The 25551-nt window shown below is 37.5% G+C and overlaps 1 protein-coding gene across 5 annotated transcripts in view; it reads right to left on the bottom strand.

The window, feature by feature from the left end:
- Window positions 1-22602, bottom strand: part of LOC139937206 (TBC1 domain family member 5-like) — a 40164-nt gene extending 17562 nt beyond the window's left edge. For 2 of the 5 annotated variants that reach the window (XM_071932281.1, XM_071932282.1), the window contains exons 1-8: window positions 22469-22568; window positions 21079-21161; window positions 11321-11501; window positions 9072-9180; window positions 7163-7333; window positions 5962-6132; window positions 3796-3884; window positions 2892-2912 (exon numbers count right to left, since the gene is read on the bottom strand). In XM_071932281.1, coding sequence (XP_071788382.1) covers window positions 2892-2912; window positions 3796-3884; window positions 5962-6132; window positions 7163-7333; window positions 9072-9180; window positions 11321-11501; window positions 21079-21157 — 821 coding nt within the window. In that variant the 5' untranslated portion in view covers window positions 21158-21161; window positions 22469-22568. Of the gene's footprint in view, window positions 1-2891; window positions 2913-3795; window positions 3885-5961; window positions 6133-7162; window positions 7334-9071; window positions 9181-11320; window positions 11502-21078; window positions 21162-22468 lie in introns of all 5 variants that reach the window. The other 3 variants (XM_071932283.1, XM_071932285.1, XM_071932286.1) reach the window with 2 other exon arrangements.
- Window positions 22603-25551: the final 2949 nt, after the last annotated feature.

Below are 25551 nucleotides of genomic sequence, written 5' to 3'. Positions count from 1 at the left end.
AAAACTTTGTGAGAATAGGCTTCCTCTGAAGTAACGTAGTTTTCGAGAAAGAATTAATTTTCCACGAATTTGATTTTGAGACCTCAGAATTAGATGTTGAGGTCTTGAAATCAAGCATCCGAAAGCACACAACTTCCTGTGACAAGAGTGTTATTTATTTCATTAATATCTCGCAACTTCGACGACCAATTGAGCTCAAATTTTCACAGGTTTGTTATTTTATGCATATGTTGAGATACACAAAGTGAGAAGACTGGTCTTTGACAATTATCAACAGTGTCCACTGTCTTTAAGGTTCAAGGTGTTTTGTGGACAATCCTTATACATTCAAGAACATGCCCGTGTGTTTCGTTTTTGAAAGGGCAAGGGCACCAAGGCATTTTCTCCTTGGTTAAGGGCACCCTATGAGGAAATTGTACATTTCTATTGGAGCATTTCAAGGGCACCAGGGGGCACGGAGGCAATCGCCTTTGTTGCCTCCGTGAAGTATCAGGCCTGAAATAAAAATTAAAAATGTACCATCCAGATGCAGCCTTTGAAACATATGTACAGCTGACATCACTTTGTTGAGACATGTACTACCACTAGATATTCCATCTGTATGAAATCTTTGATTCCATCAAATAAACCTCTTCTGTCAGGGATTATTAAAGAATTGTGTATTAAATGCAGTGAATACAGTCATCATTAGTGCTGGGCGAATAGTGAAATTTTATTATTCGGATACCGCTGGCCAACTATCCGAAATTAACCGGATATTCGAATAGTTTTTTCGCCGCTAGAGGGCGCTATTAAAAAAAAAAAAAAAAATCATTTTTTATTTTTATTTTTTGCCGCTAGAGGGCGCTGTTCGTTTGTGAATGAGATCTTATGGGCGGATTGATATTAGTTTTAGACAGTGTCACTCGGTTCATTCATAAAAATGACCGGATCTAATTTAAAGATGGCGATTTGCTTTTTCTTTTGATGGTGATTGACTCTACGTGAAGGAAAACTTTTGTAATCTTTGAACAAATTACGTCAGAAATTTTATTGTTTTAACTCTTCACGGAGGTGAGCATAGTTAAATACTTAATTTATGCTATTTTATGCTGTCTTAATAGAAGTTTCATAAGGATTCAGACAAAACATTCATATCAGTTGTCGCCCGACGTCCCCGGATATTCGGATATTAAAGAATATCCGGTTACTCGGTTGTAATTACAGAATTATCCGGTTTGTAAATAGGTATTCGCGCCCTATGCGGATATCCGGTTAAGAAAAAAAGGCATTCGCGGTTACGGATAGGAAAACCTATTCGCCATTAACCGGATATTCAAATAATTCGCCCAGGCCTAGTCATCATCACCTCAGCATATATATAGCTGGTTAAATCACCACCACCACCTTTATATAAATCACTTATTAACTTAATCTCCCTTTTCAAGTTAATCTTTCCCAGCAGCAGTTGAACTACTAAAATGAAGAGCTCTGTTAGTTAACCCTAAATCAGCAATACAGTGTGAAAGGAAAGGTACAGCATTGGGTTTATAGGAAGGAACAGCAATTCATTCCAATTGTCAATCACTTATCCATTTTGGATACTCTTTGAAAAAAATAATTGGTGATTCAAATTATTTAAAGAGGGGCTCCATTGTCCACCCATTTTCCTAATAGATAGAGTCCTAGTGAAAGTGGAGGAAACTTACAAATCTCTAACCTCATGCTAAAATTGGGGTGAAATGTCATTAAATTATTTTCAACTCTGCCATTCAAAAATTTGATACATGACCTCATCAAACATCAAAACAAGTAGGTCTGTTCTTTCAAAAGAGGATTTTTTGCCCCAGTCAAAAGGTCAAGTTTAATTTCAGTTTGATCATATTATTAAAAATTATGAATGAAAAATGTACAGTCTGCCACCATTGTTTGTCTCTGAGATTCCAGCAAACCATGACAGATTTTTTGCCAAGGTTCTGCAAATCATGGTGAGAGCCTACTAAATTTTCTCATGCGACAACATCAAACTCTGGAGAACCTTTGTTATCTTTCCTCTGTCAAATTCCAAAGGCAAATGATTAACCAAAAATCTCAAAAAGTTCAGAAAACTAATACCCTAGGTGGACACGGAAAAATTATTAAATACTGATGTGAAAGTGGTTAAAGGGAAGGTACACGTTTGGTAATTGTCAAAGACCAGTGTTCTCACTTGGTGTATCCCATCATAAGCATAAAATAACAAACCTGTGAAAATTTGAGCTCAATTGGTCATCGGAGTTGCGAGAAAATGATGAAGAAAAAAAACACCCTTGTGGGACGAATTTGTGTGCTTTCAGATAAGAATAAAAGACTTCGAGCTAGAAGTCTTTTATTATTTTAGTGAGAAATTACCTCTTTCTTAAAAACTAAGTTACTTCAGAGGGAGTCGTTTCCCACAACGTTTTACACTATCAAAAGCTGTCCAATGCTCGTTACCAAGTCAGTTTTCAAGGTAATATTTGTTTTGAGTAACTACCAAACGTGTACTTTCCCTTTAATGTGAAGTTAGAGACTTGTAATTATTTTCCATTTTCAAAAGGACTCCATCTATTGGAAAATGAGTGGGTCACAAAACTGAATTTGACCTCGGAGACCCTAGTCTGTTGTAAATAATGAACAGTACTTTTACATTGTTCATGCAGGAGCTGGTACACAGAAACCATGCTCCAGATGATAGCAGCTTGTATTAACCACAAACTACATGTACATCGTTATTAATGTTGTATCTTTCCTTTAACAGCAGAAGAGGTTTCATGATTCTTCATGAGGCAGTAATAAATCATTCTAATTCTAGAACAAAAAAGGGTGAAGAACATAAAATGGATGTGTACATGTATGTGAACAAATCGAATGAATGCATTTAAGGATCAAACCTTTTGGCAGGTCCAACCAAGCTATAAAAACAAACGGGGTGAAATCAAATGGATATGGATCAAGTTCAAATTTCTCTTTAAAACAGGGGGGGGGGAAACATGGCAGGCCTGGAATTCCATCTCTAAAAGGGCAAGGCCATTTTCATTTTGCAAAGGGCACTTCCATTGGAAAAAAATTCAAAGTCCATGGGACACTTTAGAAGGGGCACCAAGGCCTAAACCAAGGCTCTGTGACCTCCATGTACTTCCAGGCCTGACATGGGCATCATGAAAGACAACAAATTACATGGGATTTCCAATTTAGGTAATAAATATTTTGATAGCTTTGCAATTCAAGGCATTCAAATGTATGCCTATAATGCCGTTGACATGCTTTTTAAGCGCATAGTATTAAGATAGTTATTTGCCCCATATGTAATAAGTAGAGATGCTGCAAGTATACCATAACTAATGGGGTAATTGCTGTTTACTATCCGCAAATTAGATGTCATACCCCAAGCAGCTTTTTACAATTATAATGGCTTCAAACTTAACAACACAAAACATCTTCTTCTTCTTTTTTTTTTTTTTTGGGGGGGGGGGTTCGTTTTTAGGGGAGTGCATGTAAGCACTTATGACCATTGATCCCATTAGTTTAATATTTACAAAGGTAGGCTAGTCTTATAAGACAAACATAAAACAAATGCAATGACTAGATAAGTGATTAATATAACTTCACAGTAGGAGAAGCAATCTGGCTAGAATAAGAAACCCACTTCAAAGCCAGTTATCTCACTCCCTACGCTTCCCTACGTGTATTTCCCCGAGTTCTACGCCAACTCACTCCACTTCTACATACTTCTACTCCACTTCTACATACAGCGATTCATTCAAGTTCTGATTGATTGCTATGGGGGTAACTTACATTTGTGACTTGATTTCTTGGGCATGGAGGAAAGCCTGCTGGTCACAGTGAAGAATAAAGATAAGAGGAGCCAAAATCTCATGCATACCCTGCCAAAATAAATGGAACATTCAAGGGTAGTAAGTAACATTATTGGGGGGTTTTCATTTCTATCAGTACATGGTTGTCAGTGTAATTGTGCAGTACAAGGTTTCCCCTGGCAAATAAATTTAAGCCCTTTTCATAGTAGAGCTTTTTCTCTGGAAAATAAACTCCCGGGAAAATCCCAGGAGTTTTAACCCTATCGCCACCCCAGCAACAGTTCTCTCTATACCAATTTGGTAACTCTTAGGTACTATTTCCCAGGAATATGCACGGTCGTTTAACACAATCAAACCCTAGGAAATGTGGTTAACATGTCTGCCCATGCGGACGTCTCAACACGGTGGACGCAAAAGTTGGGCACAAGTTAAACCCGCTTTCGTTCTCACTAGCTGCTTTTTCCCAGGGAAAAAAAAACGTTTTACCCCGGAGAACTCCCTTAAATCTACCCCTGAAAAGGGGTTAGTTATGTCCTGGGAATAACTTATTTCCCGAGAAATTCCCAGGAGATTTTTTTGTAGTGTGAAAAAATCGACCAGGAATTCCCATGAATTTCCGAAAAAATAACTGTAGTGTGAAAAGAGCTTAAGTTAATTGAAAATGAGGTAAGTCAGGTGTGCACCCAACTTTAGAGTTCCATAGTGTGGACCTGGTAAACTTATGGAAGAGTGTTGATCCGAAAAGAGCCATTGGTTGGCCAACCAACACTCCTCCCATGAAATTTACGCAGAAAATTGCATATTCATTACCTTATGGAGATCAATAACAAAAGAGATAAGGGACAACAAAAGGTCTTCATCGGGAAATGTTAAAGACTAGGGTGCTCCACGAGGAATTCTGTGTACAAAGTTAATGGGAACTTCTTAAAGACAGAAACAAAATATGTTTCCGCAGGGATGCAAACAACATAATAAGTGGTTGTTCCCCCAAGATTACAAGTCACAGTTACCTAAATGAAATCCTTTCTGTGTTATTAGCAGTAGGTGGTGTCTTTTAGACACCCTGTTTCAAATTTTAACACACTGTTTTATCAATCATTAACATGTAAATGTGTCGACTGGACAATTTGGACACTCAGGTTTTTTTTTCCCCAGCAATTTTGGACACCCTTTTAACAAATTCTGACTGAAACCCTGGTACAGTAGGTACAAATCTGTATGCAATCTTAAAATACACATTGGGTTAAAAATAGCAGATTTGAAGTCCATATAATTATTTATCAGTTGTAAACTGATGTTGAGTTATCACTGTTTCAGTATCTTTGAGATTTGTATGCGGGTACAATGCCGCTGTTTCAAGTTTAGTGTGGGTTCAAGGTTCATGTTGGGGTCTCTTTCTCATGCATTCTATAATGGGACATAACTACAACACACGATGTTACGGAGGTCGGAGGTGGGGGGGGGGGGTGGGCGACAAAACAAGCACAAACTGATAACTCTTTCAGTCCCAAGGTCAAACTTATACGATCTTTTTCATGTCTTCTGAAAGTTCCATTATCATACATGTACATCTTGTTCACATGTATGTACCTGTACTCAAAAAGTGTCGTCAATCGTTCAAGTACAACCTATACATGTTACATGTATCACAAGAGGGCTGACTTTGGGATATACCAAGGCACACAAATCAGCAACATACATTTTTGTTTAGTAAAAAAGTTTGTGTTGGTGTTTTTATTTTTATTTTTATGTTTAATACAGAATTTCAAAAAAAATCAAAAAGCGTGTCATTTTGGGTACAAAATACAAACAAGAAGTGAGCACTGAAAGAGTTAACACGGTGCATAAACATGTAAATAACACAAGGAGAATATTAATTTGGGTTTTACTCATACACCGATGTGTAAAGTCACTGTTTACTCTTTCCAGAGTCGTGTACACAAAATCACCAAGTATTACTCAAGTTGGATTCAAAAGGGTAAAACCAAAATTAATATTCTTTATCCCTGGTGCAAATTTAACATACCATTTTAAAAAAACAAAGAGGATTGAACATAGATAGAGTGCATACAAAAGAATACAAGTAGATCAAAACTTAGAAGTTTTAAAGATGGTATAAATATTTAACAGTGCGTATGAATCTGACCTGTTTGTATCCAAGCTCCTCATGTTCCTTACAGTAGCAGAAGAGAATGTTAACCATCATGTCATGCATCTCAGATGTTTGGAAGAACTCAATCTCAGGGAAGGTACGTCTTACATCCTGACTGATCTCCTGCTTACATTCCTTGTCTTGGAAGAACCGGTTCCAAGGACTCTGGCAATTTCAGAAAATGTAACAAGTCAGTACCTAAAAGTTGTCAAGGTTCACTATACATGTAATGGATGAAATTATTATTCGAAAATTGGATGACAAAGAGAAGAATTTCACTAGTATGACATTTAGTCACTTTAAAGTAGCTTGCAATGTTCTTTCTAAAAAAATAATATATTTACAACATAAAAGTGATAATATTAGAGGCTTCTTATAAAGCGCTTATATCCGTCACTCAGTTACGTTCAAGGCGCTTCAATGTTTCAGTATTTACCTGCAAGGTATTGTGAAGCTAGATTGAAGTATGTGACATACTCCGTTTTGCACCATGTTAGGGTTAACAAGGTGCTGTGGCGCAATTTATTCTTAGTATAGATGTCCTTTATGTTTCAATAAAGGCTTTGGACACTATTGGTAATTACTCAAAATCTTTGTTAGAATAAAAAATTACTTGGTAACAAGCAATGAAGAGCTGTCGATAGTACAACACTTTGTGAGAAATGACTCCCTCTGAATAAACATAGTTTTTGAGAAAGAGGTAATGTCTCACTCCAAATATCACTTCACGCCTAAAGTCTTTTGTTTTTTTGGGCATCTGAAAGCAAATAAATTTGTGCAACGAGGGTGTTTTTTCTTTCATCATTCTCTAGCAACTTGTTCCAATGAACAATTGAGTCCAAATTTTCACAGATTTAGCATCTTATGCATATGTTGGTACAGTTGGGATACATCAAGTGAGAAAACTGGTCTTTGATAATAACCAAAGGTGTCCAGTGCCTTTAACTCATCAATAATTTTTGATGATCAGAATTTCAGAATGAGCTTACATGTAATAGCAAAGCTGAACCATTCTTCAATATTAATGTTCTTTGTGTTCAACTCAAGATACTTGATAGGCTAAACTACATGTCATTGCATTATGCGAATTTCTGCTAGTTTGAATTATTTGTTGCGAATTTGTAACACCAAAATGGCAACTGGACACCTTTGGTACATGTCAAAGACCCTTTAAAGGTTATCTCATCATTCTTACATGTTCCTCCTGAGAGAGTGGATTATTCAGACTGAGATCTGCTTCTCTACTCTCGGATCCAGTCTGAGGGTCCAGAATGTACCTTCTCTTGATGGTTGCATACTTCTCTCTGTCCTGTCTGACGGATGTCACCCATTGTGCTTGAGATTCAGGAAGTACTTCTAAATAAACCTTGGCATTAAGAGGAAACGATCTTCAGTTGGAAATGAGTAAAATATCTTGTGACTCATGTTTGATTTCTATGGTTTATGATTCGGGAATGATGCACATTAATCATAGCATTATTGAACAAAAACAAATTACACAGGGTACTACCGGTAAATACAAAGCAAGATTAAGCACAGAGACAGCACAAATAATTAACACTACATGTGCATGTACTCTAGAAATGAGTAAAGTATCTTGTGACTCATATTTTAGTTCTGTAGTTTATGATTTGCAAATGATATGCATATATGATCATGGCGTTATTGAAACATAAACAAATTGCACAGTGTACTCAATGCAAGGCAAGATTAAGTACAGAGACAGCACAAAGAATAAACACTACTCTGCATTATAGTCATTGCATGTATCCTGTTTCTCTCATTTAAAAAAAAAAAAAAAAGGATACACACTCGTACATGTGCATTGTACAAAAGCAAGCTGGGTGTAAATAAGCTCATGAAATGTGAGCCAGGATATCAAATGCTGGCTTCTATTTTAAGAAATCTGTTTGACTCGATCAAGTCAGTGAAGTGTTTAAAAACTGTACTACAATGTCATACTCATTATTTGCCCAAGTCCTGTGTATAGAGAATCTGTTGTACTTTAAAACGTATCAGTGTTTGGGTAAATTTAAATTTTGAAATAGTTGCGGTACCCACTGCTAAAACTAATCTTAGGTCAGTAGGGCACTGTACATGTATTACTACATGGTATCGCTCCATAATTACAGCACTACTTGCAAACCCAAATTTTAACAAAATTTCATGGCTGAAACCTGCTTTCAAAAAAAGACAAAATGAAACAGCTGACTGAATAAAACGTGGCACACATTCTATATAGTACGGTCGCTGAAGTACATGTTTTCAGATGATTGAATTATCGGATTATTGATTAAATCAAGCCCTTAGTGTTTTCCCTTCTTCAACCTCTAACCCGATAAACACTCCCAAGATAGAGTGCAGGACATGCACAAATATAAATCGCTTAATACATTTTCAATTGTGGCATTCAGAGAAAAAAAATGGCCACATACATAAAATCTTAATACAAACCTTGGAGGCATTTCTTGCAAGTGTTTCAATGCATCTGGGTTAATTGGTTGTATTAATTTGTCACATTTTCCTTTTCTTTTTATAATCACGACAGACACTTATCCATCCCTATGTACAACACTGCGTCAACAAAATGGCACATCGGTTCATGCAGCGGGGGTAAACATGAATGAAGTGTCAATTAATCTCCCTTCTTAAAATCACAACAAATCACTGGGTTTTTTTCAAAAGCATCTGTTTAGTGAATATAATGTTAACAAAGTGGCTAAAATGTCATTTTTTTTAAGGAAAACTTTTATTTTGCTGATTCCTTTCAGTTTGTTTGTTGGGGTGTTTGTTTCATTGTTTGTTTGTATAGCTCATTTTTGTATTGTTTGGTTTGGTTTGTTTTGTTTGTCTTGGCCGAGTGTCTGTGTGTTTCTACCGCTGTTGGGGTTGATTGCTGTATTTAATTTTTTTTTTTAAGGTTTTTGGAATTTGTTTACTTTTTTTTTTTTTTTTTTTTTTTTTTTTGGGGGGGGGGGGGGGGGGGGCTTTCGGTTGGTGTATTTTGTTTCATCTCATCTCTTCTTTTTTTCTGGGGGGGGGGGGGGGATGGTATGATGTAGAGTGCATTATTGTTTGGTAGATATAAGAGTAATTTGACTTACCCGCCAGCATACACTGCGGAATCTGCTACTTCTTAATTTTCCTTTCAGCCCTTCCTGTTTGATTACTTGAATATAGTCTGGTCTCTCAAATAGCCGCAACCACTCATCTCTAAATCACAAAGAAAATAACAAAACTTGAATCCTTGATTCTGATTGTTTTATCCATGGCAACAAGAGTGTCACAGTCCATATCACAGGCTATTTTGCACTATTTTAATATTTTTTTGTGCTAATAGATAAATTTGAATATCTCATTGGATATGGAAACCCATTGTAATGGAAGCCATAGCACGTTTCTCTGTATTCCGCGAGTAAACAATACATAAAAGAATTGTGTATAATGTCCATTACCTTAACTCCCTACAAATCAAATTCAATTTTGGGGTGAGGAAGCATTTGTTTACAATGAGCAGGATTTTAAACTGCTATCGCTGGATAACACTCCAGCAGTCTGAGCTCTGTTTATGCGTGCAAGTCAGGAGCGATTTAAAAACTCAACCATAAATTGCCATAGCCAGGGATTACGCCCAAGTTGGAAAGCAGCACTAAAGAAATGACCTGTAAGACCTTCTTGAACGAATAGGTCAAGTCGTAAACTTTGCTGAAATTCACTTAAAATGTTTTTAAAGAATAGGGAAATCGAGTCTTATGATTATAAAAAGGTTTCAATTGTGTAAAAAAACAATCATTTTGAATGCCCTGATCCAGGGCTTTTCTGAGAGATTTGCGAAAAGCCCTGTTACGTAATCACTCTCAAAACGTCATCTCTGGGAGCTCAAATTTGTAAAGCCGCTTTGTTGCAGCGTGGAGGCATAACAAAGCAAGCTCCCAGAGATGACGTCAGCGGCATTGTCCTTTGACGCGCGCTCTCAACGGCAGAAGTGTTTTTAGTTTTCCAAAACCTTTCGGTTGGGGCCTGATTTTGTCATCGATAATTACGAAAAATTTAGAAGTGTACACATATCAAAATTACATTAAAATGGTGAACAAGTGCATTATAAACAAGTTAAAATACCATTTCCGTTGAAAACATTCCGCTTAGCTAGTTGTTTAAAGGGATGTGACTACTTGTTTGTGGCATTTGTAAAGTAGTAACACACTATTGCTAAGCAATTGATTGGTAAGGTCATCCATAGAAATCTAATCAAAAACAACCGCATGCATTGTACCATGCAAGGACAAAACATACACCCCAGTAAACATCAACGGAAACTGTATACAGTATAAAGAACCTTCACTGATTATCAAACGTTACTACTGAAAGCAAAAGAAATCTAGTTAGATAAAGATATTACGTGAGTTATAGAAGGTTAACATAAACATTGACATCATAATTGTATGTTAATCAGAAGATAATGTACTTTTACATACAATACACTGTTGGTTTGACTTTCGAGTTCAAATTGCACACAGCACAAGTTCAGTTGTCAAATCATCATCATAATTTTACCTTTTGACTTTTATAATTAATTGCACTTAACTCATCACTAATAGATCCTTGTTGGTGAAACACGCATCACGTGTCGTCATCCTTTATTTTGCTATATACTTATTGTCATGCAGTGAAATCTGGGTTTCCCATTCCACTCGACTTCACCTCAGGAAATAGAATAATCCAGATTACACCTTGTGATTATATTCTGCGACAATGCACACCAACATGCCTGTCATAATAATACAGTGTTGCTTAGTATTTTCGTGTAGTATGAGCAAGTACAGTATGGTTATAAACTATACTTAGGCTAGCCAGTATTTTGTTGAACATCTTTGCATACTTTCCCTTTTTTCTATACAATTTAACAATAAAAACAAGCAAGACGTTTATATGTAAAACTCACTGTGAATATCTACAATGTGAATTTTTTACCAAACTCACTATAGTCTTCTAAACTGTACGTGAAACTAATTATTCTGAATCTAAAACCTAAGTAAATTTGATACAGGAATATATCGTGATATATCAATTAAATATCGCAATATCGGGATGTATTTTCTAGCTGAGACATTTTATACCCCATAGATTTGGAGTAAAACCAGAAGAATAGGTCATTAGAACACCTCTCTTATGCTGTGACTGTCTGTCTCTTCTACAACTTTCACTGTCAAATTTAATTATTCGCGATTATATCGAATATCGCGATATATTGTCGGCAATATATCGTGAATAAAATAAATCGATAATGCCCAAGCTTACTCCTATCACATCCACTATACCTCAACAAGGGTTATTATGACGACACTATCTTTACCTGTATGAGTTTGAAGTACTGGCACTTGAAGTTTCTTCTTCTGGATCTCCCCTAGCTGTTTTCTCCTCCTCATCTTCCTCATGTTGCATCCAGCCTAGTCTACTGCTACTATTCCCACTATGTACTGGATCTTCAAGCATCATACAATCCTCATCCAAACTGTACTGGATCAATAAACGCTCTGGTTGAGGAAACACAGTAGACAAAAGTTAGAGAGTCAATCCATGAAAGTCAAGTGTGCTGTTTTAACCATTCTAAGCTTTGCTAAATATAAAAGAAAGAAAACGAGCAAGCTTTTTCGGCAGGTTCATATACATGTACTTCATGTGAACGCAAAGTGGATTTGACATCACAAATTGTAATGTCAAATTCATCACAATTCGCAGTTAACAATTTGCTCAATATGGAAAGTGCTGAAACTCTTGCTTAACATTTTCTGCAAAAAAAGTAGTGACATCAAATTCACTTTGTTTAAAGTATGATCAAACCAGGCTTAAAAGCGCAATAATTTTATAAAACTTATAATGGTAAAGCTTAACTTCTCAACAAAATTTTCCAAGTTTAAACTCAACAAATGTGTACTAAGACTCATAATAAACATGAAAACAAAACAAGAAACAAAACTGGTTTTCTTATTAATTGTAGGGCAAACAAAAATCATAAATTGCTCGGAAACAAAATAAAAGCTAAAACCTTTCATGTCCATGGGAAAAGGTCCATCAAAACAACAATCTAGTTGTATACATACCCAATTTCGTTGTTCAGTGCAAAGTTTGTGTGACCAGCCTATGGTTCAAACGTACACAAGTTTGCCTTTTATGTTCTTATTGTACAGTGAGCAAAGACCACACACCCACATAAATTGTTCAATAAAGCAGTCATCTTCAGCCAGGAGACAAAATACAATGCATGGAAATGGTAATGCTTTTGCACACACAATAATGAGAAAGATACCATGGTTGAAAAGCAAGGCTGAAGTGAATGATAAAGAGTGTAATCCTGTCAGTGTTAACCAAATTGCGAGCTCTACATCATCTGTAGGAGTATTAAATCCCAAACATTATCCCTACCACCATGTTGTGCAGAGGTGGTTTAAAGCATCTAGGTAAGAATGAATTAATTCTACCTCAATGGTTTACCCTGTACACAATGTATGTATACCTCAGTGATAGACTGTGATTTGCAATGGTTGCAATCCTGTGATGTGCTACAAAGATGCATGTGTGGCTCAGGTGAACATGGGTGATGTACCAATTTTGATCATGCCCACTGTTGCTCATTTCTTCACCGTCTTATACACTAAAATAATTACATCGGGTATGTTGTTGTAATTACAACTGTTCAAGTAAGCAACTGCAACGTTTTATTCATTTTACATTTATAATAAAAGGTATTTATATTGGGCTTTTCCAAATCCTGACAGGCGGGACTCAATCCCAATTGGTCTGTGGCTTTGCATTGTTGTCTGTCATAGGTCTATGGGAAAACTAAGTATCAAAATGGCGGCTGCCAACAGGACTAACAAATTACACCACAAGCCATTCACTATCCTGTTTTAAAAAGAAAAACATTAGTTCAATACACACTTTATCTTGAAACTTTCTGTCAAAATGTACACTGCCATTCATAAGTGAATTGAAAACAAGTCACAAGACTACCTTGTGTCTTTGTAACTGTAATAGTTATCGCTGATCAAGTGGGTGACATCAGGGCTGGAACTACATGGAGGCCACAGAGGCCAAGGCATCCGGTGCTCCTGGGGCCGATTTCACAAAGCAATCAAATTCATCGCAAGACAAATTTTCAGTATCACCATAGAGATTTGTATTGTGACATCATACTTTACTTAGCAACTACGATTGATTTGCAGTTTTGATCAATCTTAGCTCTTTAAGAAATCGGCCCCTGGTCTTAACCTTGGTGCCCCTTTAAAAGCGTCACAGACTCTCAGATTTTACAAACAATGGAAACTGGTGCCGTTTGCAAAATCAAAATGGACTTGTGCTCTCAAAGACGATATTCCAGGCCTGTGATATGAATGCAAGCAAGTTCTGTCAAAGTGACACTTGTTCAGAGACAATCACACAATTTCTCAGTTTATGGCGACTGTAGTATTCATTTTCCACTTCATCCTGTTCATCTTGACTTGCCCATCAAAGCTCAAGCAAAATACAGGTTGACCTTAGGGCAGCTTTTGACTAAAAACTCAGTGTATTCCAAAGGGAGATGTCAATGTAAAAGATAAGGGCACAAATTCACACAACAGTATACTAATTTGCATCAAAAATATATAAAAAAATGGGCAAAAACTAATTGTTCAGTGGTTTCTTTATTTTTTTACTTCATAAGAAAACATTGACACAGCTACTTTATTTGTAATGACAACCTCGACAGTCCCTGGGCTTGAATGACATTAAACTTACCTCTTGAAATTGTGCTCAAGCCCCAAGGTGTTTTGATAAAATGTTTACATCGTTTATTGACATTCAATATATGCAAGTGTCTCTGTCTGCCAATAGTGTCCTTCTAGGTTATCCCTCGGTTCACATTGGCTCAACACTAAAAGCGCTTCAGACTGACACTCGTGGGTAGATTTATTGATAATAAATTATCATATCACTCAGGCATACTGAACAAGCACTTGAACAAAATGGGAAATGCAGACTTCTCCTGTAAATGTTTCAAACACTGGGGAGCAGGGACACAGCATTTGCACAAAACACCTTGAAGTGACATGCTTAGAGAGTGTTTCAAGGGACAATAATTTATGTCAATCACGGGTCAATCTACGGCATTTTTGTGAGAACTGTCGTGTTTTAAAAGCTATTTTTAGGCTAAAAAAAATTGCTAATTAAAGCCATTTTGAGATATATGGCGGACACAATTCTACAACACTCTAAGGATTGGGTAGATTTGTGTGTATAGCCTATACACCTAAAACCAAAGAGTACACTCCTATCATGTTCGCCATATACCTCAAAAAGGCCTATTATATTAAATTGACTGCATGCTCAAAAAGAACTCCAACAAAATTTACCCTTTCCTCCATGGCCAGAATGGAGTCGTGAGGGATTCGTGAGGGATTCAAAAGCGTCCTTGTGAGAATGTATTTTGAAATGTAAACGTAGCTGCAAATCTTGAAACGTAAGCCTAGCTTGACTCGGGATTGAAAGCGTAACTTTTCATTTTAGCGTAACAAACTTAAATGATGTATATGGCTTGTATGGATATGGAGTAGCTGCGTAGCTTGGAACGTAACTATATCTTTTGGAACGTAAGCCTTATCTTGGAACGCAAGCGTAGCTGGGTATCTTGGAACGTAAACGTAGCTGCGTATGGAACATAAGCGTAACTTGACTCAGGATTGAAAGCGTACCTTTTGTATATTAGCGTAACTTGAGAAGGAATGTAAGCAAAACTTGGAATATAAGCGTAGCTTGGAACGTCATATTTTGGAAGGTATAAGCGTAGCTGGTATCTTGGAACGTAAATGTAGCTGCATATGGAACGTAAGCGTAGCTTGACTCGGGCTTGAAAAACGTACCTTTTTATATTATAGCGTGACTTGAAGGAATGTAAGAGTAGCTTAGTAGCTGCGTAGCTTGGAACGTAACCAAATAATACCTCAACAATCTCAAAAATAACACTTCATTCACAGAATTAACAAATATTTTTTTGACAAAATTATGCTTTGAGGGAATTTTTTATCATATTTTTTTCAACCTTTTATACAAAATTATTTTTCACCTGTTCTTTTTTCGATCGGGGGCTCCGTTTTTTTGAATCCTTTTTTTCTTCTTCATAAATCATTTTTTAAGCTACTCACACAATAACACTGTCAATATAACAAAATGTGGTATTCCTACGTTTTGACATCATCAATCTTTTTTTATTGTTTCCTGAAAACTCCTAGCAAAAAGAAATTAGGAGCCACAAAACAAAACAGAGTATAATATTGGAACGTTGCGATCATAAGAAATAACGGATTTGAAACGAGGTGTACCGACTGACAAACCCACGTTGACAAACATGTACTCTGATGTCTGGCTCCCAACCCCTCCCAAGCTCACGGCGAGACCCGCAAGCTGGGAGTTCATAGCTTTTTCACCATTATTTACATTTTGTAGTGATAATTTGAATACATGATCTTTTTCGTCAATTACTCGCTAATAATTTCGTTGTTCAGTGCAAAGTTTGTGTGACCAGCCTATGGTTCAAACGTACACAAGTTTGCCTTTTATGTTCTTATTGTACAGTGAGCAAAGACCACACACCCACATAAATTGTTCAATAAAGCAGTCATCTTCAGCCAGGAGACAAAATACAATGCATGGAAATGGTAATGCTTTTGCACACACAATAATGAGAAAGATACCATGGTTGAAAAGCAAGGCTGAAGTGAATGATAAAGAGTGTAATCCTGTCAGTGTTAACCAAATTGCGAGCTCTACATCATCTGTAGGAGTATTAAATCCCAAACATTATCCCTACCACCATGTTGTGCAGAGGTGGTTTAAAGCATCTAGGTAAGAATGAATTAATTCTACCTCAATGGTTTACCCTGTACACAATGTATGTATACCTCAGTGATAGACTGTGATTTGCAATGGTTGCAATCCTGTGATGTGCTACAAAGATGCATGTGTGGCTCAGGTGAACATGGGTGATGTACCAATTTTGATCATGCCCACTGTTGCTCATTTCTTCACCGTCTTATACACTAAAATAATTACATCGGGTATGTTGTTGTAATTACAACTGTTCAAGTAAGCAACTGCAACGTTTTATTCATTTTACATTTATAATAAAAGGTATTTATATTGGGCTTTTCCAAATCCTGACAGGCGGGACTCAATCCCAATTGGTCTGTGGCTTTGCATTGTTGTCTGTCATAGGTCTATGGGAAAACTAAGTATCAAAATGGCGGCTGCCAACAGGACTAACAAATTACACCACAAGCCATTCACTATCCTGTTTTAAAAAGAAAAACATTAGTTCAATACACACTTTATCTTGAAACTTTCTGTCAAAATGTACACTGCCATTCATAAGTGAATTGAAAACAAGTCACAAGACTACCTTGTGTCTTTGTAACTGTAATAGTTATCGCTGATCAAGTGGGTGACATCAGGGCTGGAACTACATGGAGGCCACAGAGGCCAAGGCATCCGGTGCTCCTGGGGCCGATTTCACAAAGCAATCAAATTCATCGCAAGACAAATTTTCAGTATCACCATAGAGATTTGTATTGTGACATCATACTTTACTTAGCAACTACGATTGATTTGCAGTTTTGATCAATCTTAGCTCTTTAAGAAATCGGCCCCTGGTCTTAACCTTGGTGCCCCTTTAAAAGCGTCACAGACTCTCAGATTTTACAAACAATGGAAACTGGTGCCGTTTGCAAAATCAAAATGGACTTGTGCTCTCAAAGACGATATTCCAGGCCTGTGATATGAATGCAAGCAAGTTCTGTCAAAGTGACACTTGTTCAGAGACAATCACACAATTTCTCAGTTTATGGCGACTGTAGTATTCATTTTCCACTTCATCCTGTTCATCTTGACTTGCCCATCAAAGCTCAAGCAAAATACAGGTTGACCTTAGGGCAGCTTTTGACTAAAAACTCAGTGTATTCCAAAGGGAGATGTCAATGTAAAAGATAAGGGCACAAATTCACACAACAGTATACTAATTTGCATCAAAAATATATAAAAAAATGGGCAAAAACTAATTGTTCAGTGGTTTCTTTATTTTTTTACTTCATAAGAAAACATTGACACAGCTACTTTATTTGTAATGACAACCTCGACAGTCCCTGGGCTTGAATGACATTAAACTTACCTCTTGAAATTGTGCTCAAGCCCCAAGGTGTTTTGATAAAATGTTTACATCGTTTATTGACATTCAATATATGCAAGTGTCTCTGTCTGCCAATAGTGTCCTTCTAGGTTATCCCTCGGTTCACATTGGCTCAACACTAAAAGCGCTTCAGACTGACACTCGTGGGTAGATTTATTGATAATAAATTATCATATCACTCAGGCATACTGAACAAGCACTTGAACAAAATGGGAAATGCAGACTTCTCCTGTAAATGTTTCAAACACTGGGGAGCAGGGACACAGCATTTGCACAAAACACCTTGAAGTGACATGCTTAGAGAGTGTTTCAAGGGACAATAATTTATGTCAATCACGGGTCAATCTACGGCATTTTTGTGAGAACTGTCGTGTTTTAAAAGCTATTTTTAGGCTAAAAAAAATTGCTAATTAAAGCCATTTTGAGATATATGGCGGACACAATTCTACAACACTCTAAGGATTGGGTAGATTTGTGTGTATAGCCTATACACCTAAAACCAAAGAGTACACTCCTATCATGTTCGCCATATACCTCAAAAAGGCCTATTATATTAAATTGACTGCATGCTCAAAAAGAACTCCAACAAAATTTACCCTTTCCTCCATGGCCAGAATGGAGTCGTGAGGGATTCGTGAGGGATTCAAAAGCGTCCTTGTGAGAATGTATTTTGAAATGTAAACGTAGCTGCAAATCTTGAAACGTAAGCCTAGCTTGACTCGGGATTGAAAGCGTAACTTTTCATTTTAGCGTAACAAACTTAAATGATGTATATGGCTTGTATGGATATGGAGTAGCTGCGTAGCTTGGAACGTAACTATATCTTTTGGAACGTAAGCCTTATCTTGGAACGCAAGCGTAGCTGGGTATCTTGGAACGTAAACGTAGCTGCGTATGGAACATAAGCGTAACTTGACTCAGGATTGAAAGCGTACCTTTTGTATATTAGCGTAACTTGAGAAGGAATGTAAGCAAAACTTGGAATATAAGCGTAGCTTGGAACGTCATATTTTGGAAGGTATAAGCGTAGCTGGTATCTTGGAACGTAAATGTAGCTGCATATGGAACGTAAGCGTAGCTTGACTCGGGCTTGAAAAACGTACCTTTTTATATTATAGCGTGACTTGAAGGAATGTAAGAGTAGCTTAGTAGCTGCGTAGCTTGGAACGTAACCAAATAATACCTCAACAATCTCAAAAATAACACTTCATTCACAGAATTAACAAATATTTTTTTGACAAAATTATGCTTTGAGGGAATTTTTTATCATATTTTTTTCAACCTTTTATACAAAATTATTTTTCACCTGTTCTTTTTTCGATCGGGGGCTCCGTTTTTTTGAATCCTTTTTTTCTTCTTCATAAATCATTTTTTAAGCTACTCACACAATAACACTGTCAATATAACAAAATGTGGTATTCCTACGTTTTGACATCATCAATCTTTTTTTATTGTTTCCTGAAAACTCCTAGCAAAAAGAAATTAGGAGCCACAAAACAAAACAGAGTATAATATTGGAACGTTGCGATCATAAGAAATAACGGATTTGAAACGAGGTGTACCGACTGACAAACCCACGTTGACAAACATGTACTCTGATGTCTGGCTCCCAACCCCTCCCAAGCTCACGGCGAGACCCGCAAGCTGGGAGTTCATAGCTTTTTCACCATTATTTACATTTTGTAGTGATAATTTGAATACATGATCTTTTTCGTCAATTACTCGCTAATAATTTTGTAAAAAAAAGATTTAAATTTGGTTTGGTAAGTTACTTTAAGACGGCTGGAAGTAAAACTAGCCTGGAAGGTCACGTGATTGTTTGTACCACTTTTTGGTTAGAACAATCACGCGACCTTCGTTTTTGTTTTAAAATGCTCAAAAACGGCCAAATTTGATGATTTTTTTTAAGGACTGTTCTTCTTCACTCCTGGAAACCCGTTGAATACATTTCTTAGTCTATTTTGTAGCCCAAATAGCCCAATTCGGCCGGTGTGTCCCTTTAATCGTCTTGTTATTGGGACCTGTGTGACTGGGCCTTAGATGACCCCCACAATAACACTAATTATTAGTGTATAAAATCAACAACAAAATAAAATTTATAAAAATACGAGTAAATAACTTCAAAAGGATGTAGAAATCAAGTTATATATCAGATTATACTGCGCATTTTCCTTTTGACTGCCAGGAACAGGTACCCCAGGGTTATAAAGGCTGGGTCACACTGCAGCGATTATCAACAAAAAAGATACAATAACGCCGCAAAGAGAATACAGTCTATTGATTGGATTGCTCAACGCAGAATACGCCCACGCTTATTCAACCAATAAAGGGCGTGCATTTTTAACGTTATCGTTTTAGTTCTTGTTTTTGAAGCCTATGGTTCATTATTTACAAGCTGTTGGGCTTTTTTAAACTGATCAACACAACACCAACTAAAAAATGCCAAGGCTAACTCTCTCAATAAAATTACTTTTTTGTATGATTCGCAAAACCTTCCAGGAAATAATATTATATAAAATCTACATAGTAACAACCAAAAATTAAGCCAACTAACATAACACTGCTTCACACTGCACAGATTATTCAGCTTTGATAAGCTGGCAAGTTTTCATTGTGACGTCAGGATATTTTTAAAGGAATACTATTATACCAGAAGCTAAAAATGAAAGTTCAAAAAAATTATACTGCGTAGAGGCAAGGAAAATATTATTGAATAAATAGTTAGCCCTTATAAGCTGTCAAATCACCTGTTTTGAGCTGGAAGGTTAAAGCTTAGTGCCAATTTCGACCACACGTTCAATGTGCATGACTGTACTATTGAGCAATGATGTAATTTTGATGCAACTTTATTGTAATTTGTGTCTTGCCACAACCTCAGATGGAGAGTGCACACTAGCAATGTAACAAATTAATAACTGCATGTATAAAAATAGTTTGAAGGATGAAAATGAACTGATAGTGATGAAGTAATTGTGTTTTTTTATAGCCATTGCTCCATGGTATAACTATGAATTTATGATGACTGAAACGGCCAAGTGCATTTAAGATTGTATGACATGGACCCATTCCTTGAAAGAAGAGTACAGCCACAATTGTTTCACTTGTATGTGTTGTGCATCAACATGCCTCTTTTCTGCAATTTAGGCTCCTCTCCTTACTACACCAATGTTCTAGTTGCCAGGATGTTTTGCCATAGAAGGGCCACATTGTCCATCTGAAGGCCGAGTCACACTGCACCAATAACGAAAAGGAGAACGACGCAAAGAGATCGCATTGCACTGGTTGAATTGCTTCATGCAGAATACACCCACGTTTATACAACTGATCGAGGGAGTACATTTTTAACGTTCTCGTTTTCGTTGTCGTCATCGATGCCTGTGTGACCGGGCCTTAAACGCAGTGGACAGACACTATTGGTAATTACTCAAAACAGTTATCATCATAAAACCATTCTTGATTACAAGTAATGGGGAGAGGTTGATAGTATAAAACATTGTGAGAAACAGCTCCCTCTGAAGTGATGTAGTTTTCGAGACAGAAGTAATTTTCCATGACTTTGATTTTGAATTTTCAAGTTTAGAATTTGAGGTCTCGAAATCAAGCATCAGAAAGCACACAACTTCGTGTGACAAGGATGTTTTTTTCTTTTGTCTTGCAACTTCGACGACCGATTGAACTCAAATTTTCACAGGTTTTTTATTTTATGCAAATGTTGAGATACACCAACTGTGAAGACTTATCTTTGACAATTACCAATAGTGTCCACTGTCCTTAACTCAACTGTACCGGAATGGAATCCATTGAATGAATGACTATATTAATCTGATTTAAGCATCAATGAATGGCTTGATTCAACTATTAATCTGATTTAAGCATCAATGAATTTGGCTTGATACCTTTGTTTTCTGTTGATGTGAAGCATTCTAACATTGCATAGATTTCCTCCTCGGTAGTTGCTGTTGATGTGTTGTCCATTTCACTAAATGCACAAAATTTGACATTACTACTGGAATCCATGTGCTTGACTGTGGAATTTCTGATGATGTTTGGTCGAGGTTCAGTAAATAATGTGTGTAAATAATGTGGTGATTTGGGTCTTGGACAATACTGTTTACCGAATGTGTCCACTGGCTTTAACAATAACATTGGTTCATAGAATTTGTGTCATGATTTTTGAAAGTGGTAAAGGAAATGTTTCCGCATGGCGCCACCACTTTTTCATTCGATAGTAAGTATTTAATTCTAATTTACCTCAATGACTAAAAGATTAGATATCCCTTTTTTATTTGTAAAATTAAAAATGAGTGAAAAAATGGTGGCGCCATACGCCGTACGGAAAGTAATCCGCCACTGCAGCGCTGTGCTGGTCATCTGTAATCTGTATTCTCATGCTTGAGTGCTCCTGTCCTGAATGTTGTGGACCGCATGGGGATATAGAATTGATTCAAGTCCCTGTCTCGTGAGAATCCTTTTATTTTCAGTCCCATCGCTTAAACATCAGACACTTTTTGCGAGGTTGGCATTCCCCAGCCTAGCCCCCCTGTACCTGGCCATTATCGGGACCACAATAGCTATATTTTGAAGTAGGATGATTTTTTAAGGATCTCTCGCACGAGAACGGGGCTTGAATCGAGTCTATCACAACTTAAAGGCTCCCACCCAATACAACGTGTACAAACGACACCACTCAGTTGTCATACAGACCGGACGTTGTTTCACCAATATAGCGTTCCCAATCTCTACACGACGGAGACTACTTCAGTTTGGCGCTTGCGTCGATCGATTTTCCTGCTCCCTTTACACTGATTTCTATTATATACAATCAGTAATCCCTTTTAGCGTATTTTTTTTCGCCAGGAAAGATGAGGCCACTAAGCATTAATGAATGTACGTGTTGTGTCTTTCGAGTGGGACAATAATAAGGCCACGGAGTTTTCCTCCATAACGCAAACACGTTGTTTTTATCTTCCCTGGGAAAGAAAAAAACACACCTTGAATTTTTTACCGTCCTGTGTCCCTACCGTGGTGGTCTTGCGAAAGCTCGCTATTGTCGTCAACCGACCGGTGCACGAACATGACGAGCAGTGCTAGCATTAGTTGTAGCAGTAGACCTGGTTAGCAGTAGCACACTGCATGCAGCACCAAATGTAAAGAAAATGGGGGCTTGGCCGGCGGCCATCCGAACCAAACATTACAACCATGAAACAACGTACCAAACGACTGGTAATAAACAACTTGCCAAAATTCACATGTCAGTTTACTCAATCATCATGCTCAGTACATTACCTTACAAATGTAGGGAATTTCCGATAGCTGCAAATCCTGTAGGTTTCGTTAAAAGAGCCCGATGTAGTTGCCAGTATCTACCTGTCACTTTCATCACAACATCAACCACTGCACTGGTCATGTGCTCTTCCAATTGAATCCTGCTATTCCTAGTGTGATGTACACGTACATACCGCAGCATACACTCTGCGTTTTACAGACACAGAGTGCATTAAACACAACCTTGGTACAGGCGGTCGAGCGAACCCGGTTGTTGGTTGTATGCAGTGAGTCGTGAATACAACCTCGTTTTATGATCTCACTATTGAATAAAAAGATCGATGTTTAATTGTCATTGATTGTAAATAATATTATTTTCAATCAATGATAAACTGTAAAAACAAGTTTAATTTACCTATTATTTTTAACATGTCTATCATTTTGTTTTATAAAAACACAGTGTTGGAGAAGAGCAGGCGGGTGTTTATAATTAACAGATTATTCAAAAGAGGGCGCTATCCAATTTGAAGGAACTTCAGTAGCGCATTTGAACATGTATATGGAAAATGCGCTATATAAAGACAGTATTATTATTAATAATGTGCCAAATAAGTTTTGTTGTTTTTAAAATGAGATATTCCATGTTCCATATAGCTTTGATTTAATGTAGGACAGACTGCTGATGGATGATGCATGCTGCCCGTTGCCGTTCTGGGATGATCTGACCCACCAACGGCGAACTGCAACTGTGCTCAAACTACTTCTAAGGTGCCCCATTTTAGCCCTTGTTCGGGGGGGGGGGGTAGTTTCCACCGGCGGACAGATTTCACTGTGACACTCTAAATTCTCTCTCTCGTCTCTTATCTTGGCTGCTAAGGGGTGTACCCATGGCCTCCTTTGGAAAAAAACGTCCCCATTCAGGTATATTTCTAGCTAAGTGCTCTGCCTCATGAAGTGGAATGTTGGTAGCATCCTGAATTTGCACTTCCCAGCGCAATGGTGGGCGTCCTCGTTGGCGTATAGTGTTGGAGTCACTGTAGTAGACCAGGGGTTCTTTTCACTAAGACTGTAAGAGTTAGGACTAGTCCTTACTTAAGACTAATCGACACCTATATGGAGCGGAGGCATCTCATCTCAAAGACTTCCAGTTTTTGTTTTGTGGCCTTTTTGAGAGTCCAGGATTCCGAACCGAATGTTGCTATTGGGAGGATGAGCGATTTGTAAATTTTGGTCTTAAGTGATCTTGAGATGTCATGGTTTGACCAGATGGTGTGTTTCAGACGACCAAATGACCAGGCTGCCGACCAAATGAACAGGCCTGCCTTTTCACGTCTTCTTTCACAGATGGAACATTGCTTCCTATATAGGAACACAAACTCCTTCTATGGTAATGCCGTTGAGGGTGATGTTTCTCGGATCATCTGTCATAATTTTGCACTTTGTTGGCTGGGTTGATTTTCATGCCCCGTGATCTCTTGTAAGCTTTGTCCAGTTCATCTGTTGCCACTTTGGAGTTTCTTGAAAACAAGATCCAGTAGGGTGGTGTCATCTGCATCTCTAAACTCTAAAGAGTGAAAAATCACTCTTTGAAGTGTACAATGATATGAAGGACAACTCTTTTCGAGGTCTTCCAATCTTTTAGATTGAAGTTTGCACCCTTTTTAGTGATTGTTTACTCTGTCCTGGAGTGAAACCCCTCTAAAACAATAAAATAACCACCACTCTTTTTAAAGAGCCATTTGAGGGACCCTCGAAATGTAGAGTGTTGATTTTTTAAATCTTGTTTTGACTGCTTCAGTATTGGTTTCTTGTATCAATGGCCAAAAAAGGAAGAATGGGAATAAATTATTATCAGTAATGCCAACTGCAAAAGTAAATGTTCCCTTTGCTCGGCTCTCGTCCAAGAAGACGACAATGGGTTCATGGGCTGATAATACGTCTTTTTCATGATGTATAATAGTGATTTTGCACCTAAGTGGCATCGTCTGCAGAACCTTTTCTCGGGAAAAAATGTTAGCTTATTTGCGAGCAAACCCAACCTAAATATGCTGTGCAATCATTCATTAATGTGCAGCCGTTCAACAAAGGACAGGAATGCCGACAGCATCACTAGACAGCGGCGGCCGGCCACGCAACGATGAGTAGGCAACCTATAACCATGCTATAACTGGCTGAAAGTTGTGCGGGAAATGATTGTTTGATCAACCCCGGCCCTCGGCAATAATTATGGCTACAAGCAGAGGGGGTCTGCTGATCATTTTGTTGTAAACCTAGGAAGCTTAGTATCCCACTGTGGTCTTGGATGATGAGACCGATCTGGGATAGATTTCATAATCAGTTAAGGCTTAGTCTTATCTCAAATTAGGACCTAATTTAGGACTAGCCTCAAGTTTTGAATAATAAAAATATCCTAAGTAAGGACTAGTCCTAACTCTTTGTGAAGTTGACCCCAGGCCGAGTAAAATTAAAACAAAAAAAAACGAACTTTTCCGGTTTTTATTTGTTGCATGTTTTGCTTTTGCCAAGCGAAAATGGGACAGAGCAAGGGTGGGACGTAGTCAAATTATTTCGACTCACTTTAAATACAAAATTTAATTTTATGACATGGATCGAAATATTTATTACCCAAGTTCTGCTAGTCTTGTGATTGTGTGAATGCGCCTGAATGTATCACAACACATTGCCCATAACAAACATTGGTGGCGCACTTCAAACACAGCGGCGTTAAAAACGAGCAGACGACAGAGAGCATGCAAATCAGTCGAACAAATGCCGCGGCGGTAAGTGATGTTAACTCAATCCATGTCACAAAATTGTTATTCTTTTTATAAACGGGAATTCAATATAACTACTAATTTTGATGTGACAACTTAGGAAAGGGAGTCAAGCGAATTAGTCACTATTATTTGGGCTAACATTTTTAATAACAACCTAACAACCTAATAACGATACGACTTTATTATGAGGCCTATAATTCCCAAGTCCTTTCACTCACTAGTCACTTCATGAGTTGTGTGTAAACTAGGATAGGCGCGTCCACTCTGGAGCTGGGAGTGTTACATGGGACAGAAAAAAACCGGTTTCAATTTCATGCAGACGGGTGG

The sequence above is a fragment of the Asterias amurensis genome, chromosome 5, assembly GCF_032118995.1.
Source record: "Asterias amurensis chromosome 5, ASM3211899v1".
NCBI lineage: Eukaryota > Metazoa > Echinodermata > Asteroidea > Forcipulatida > Asteriidae > Asterias > Asterias amurensis.
This window is presented reverse-complemented; position numbering and strand designations above follow the sequence as displayed.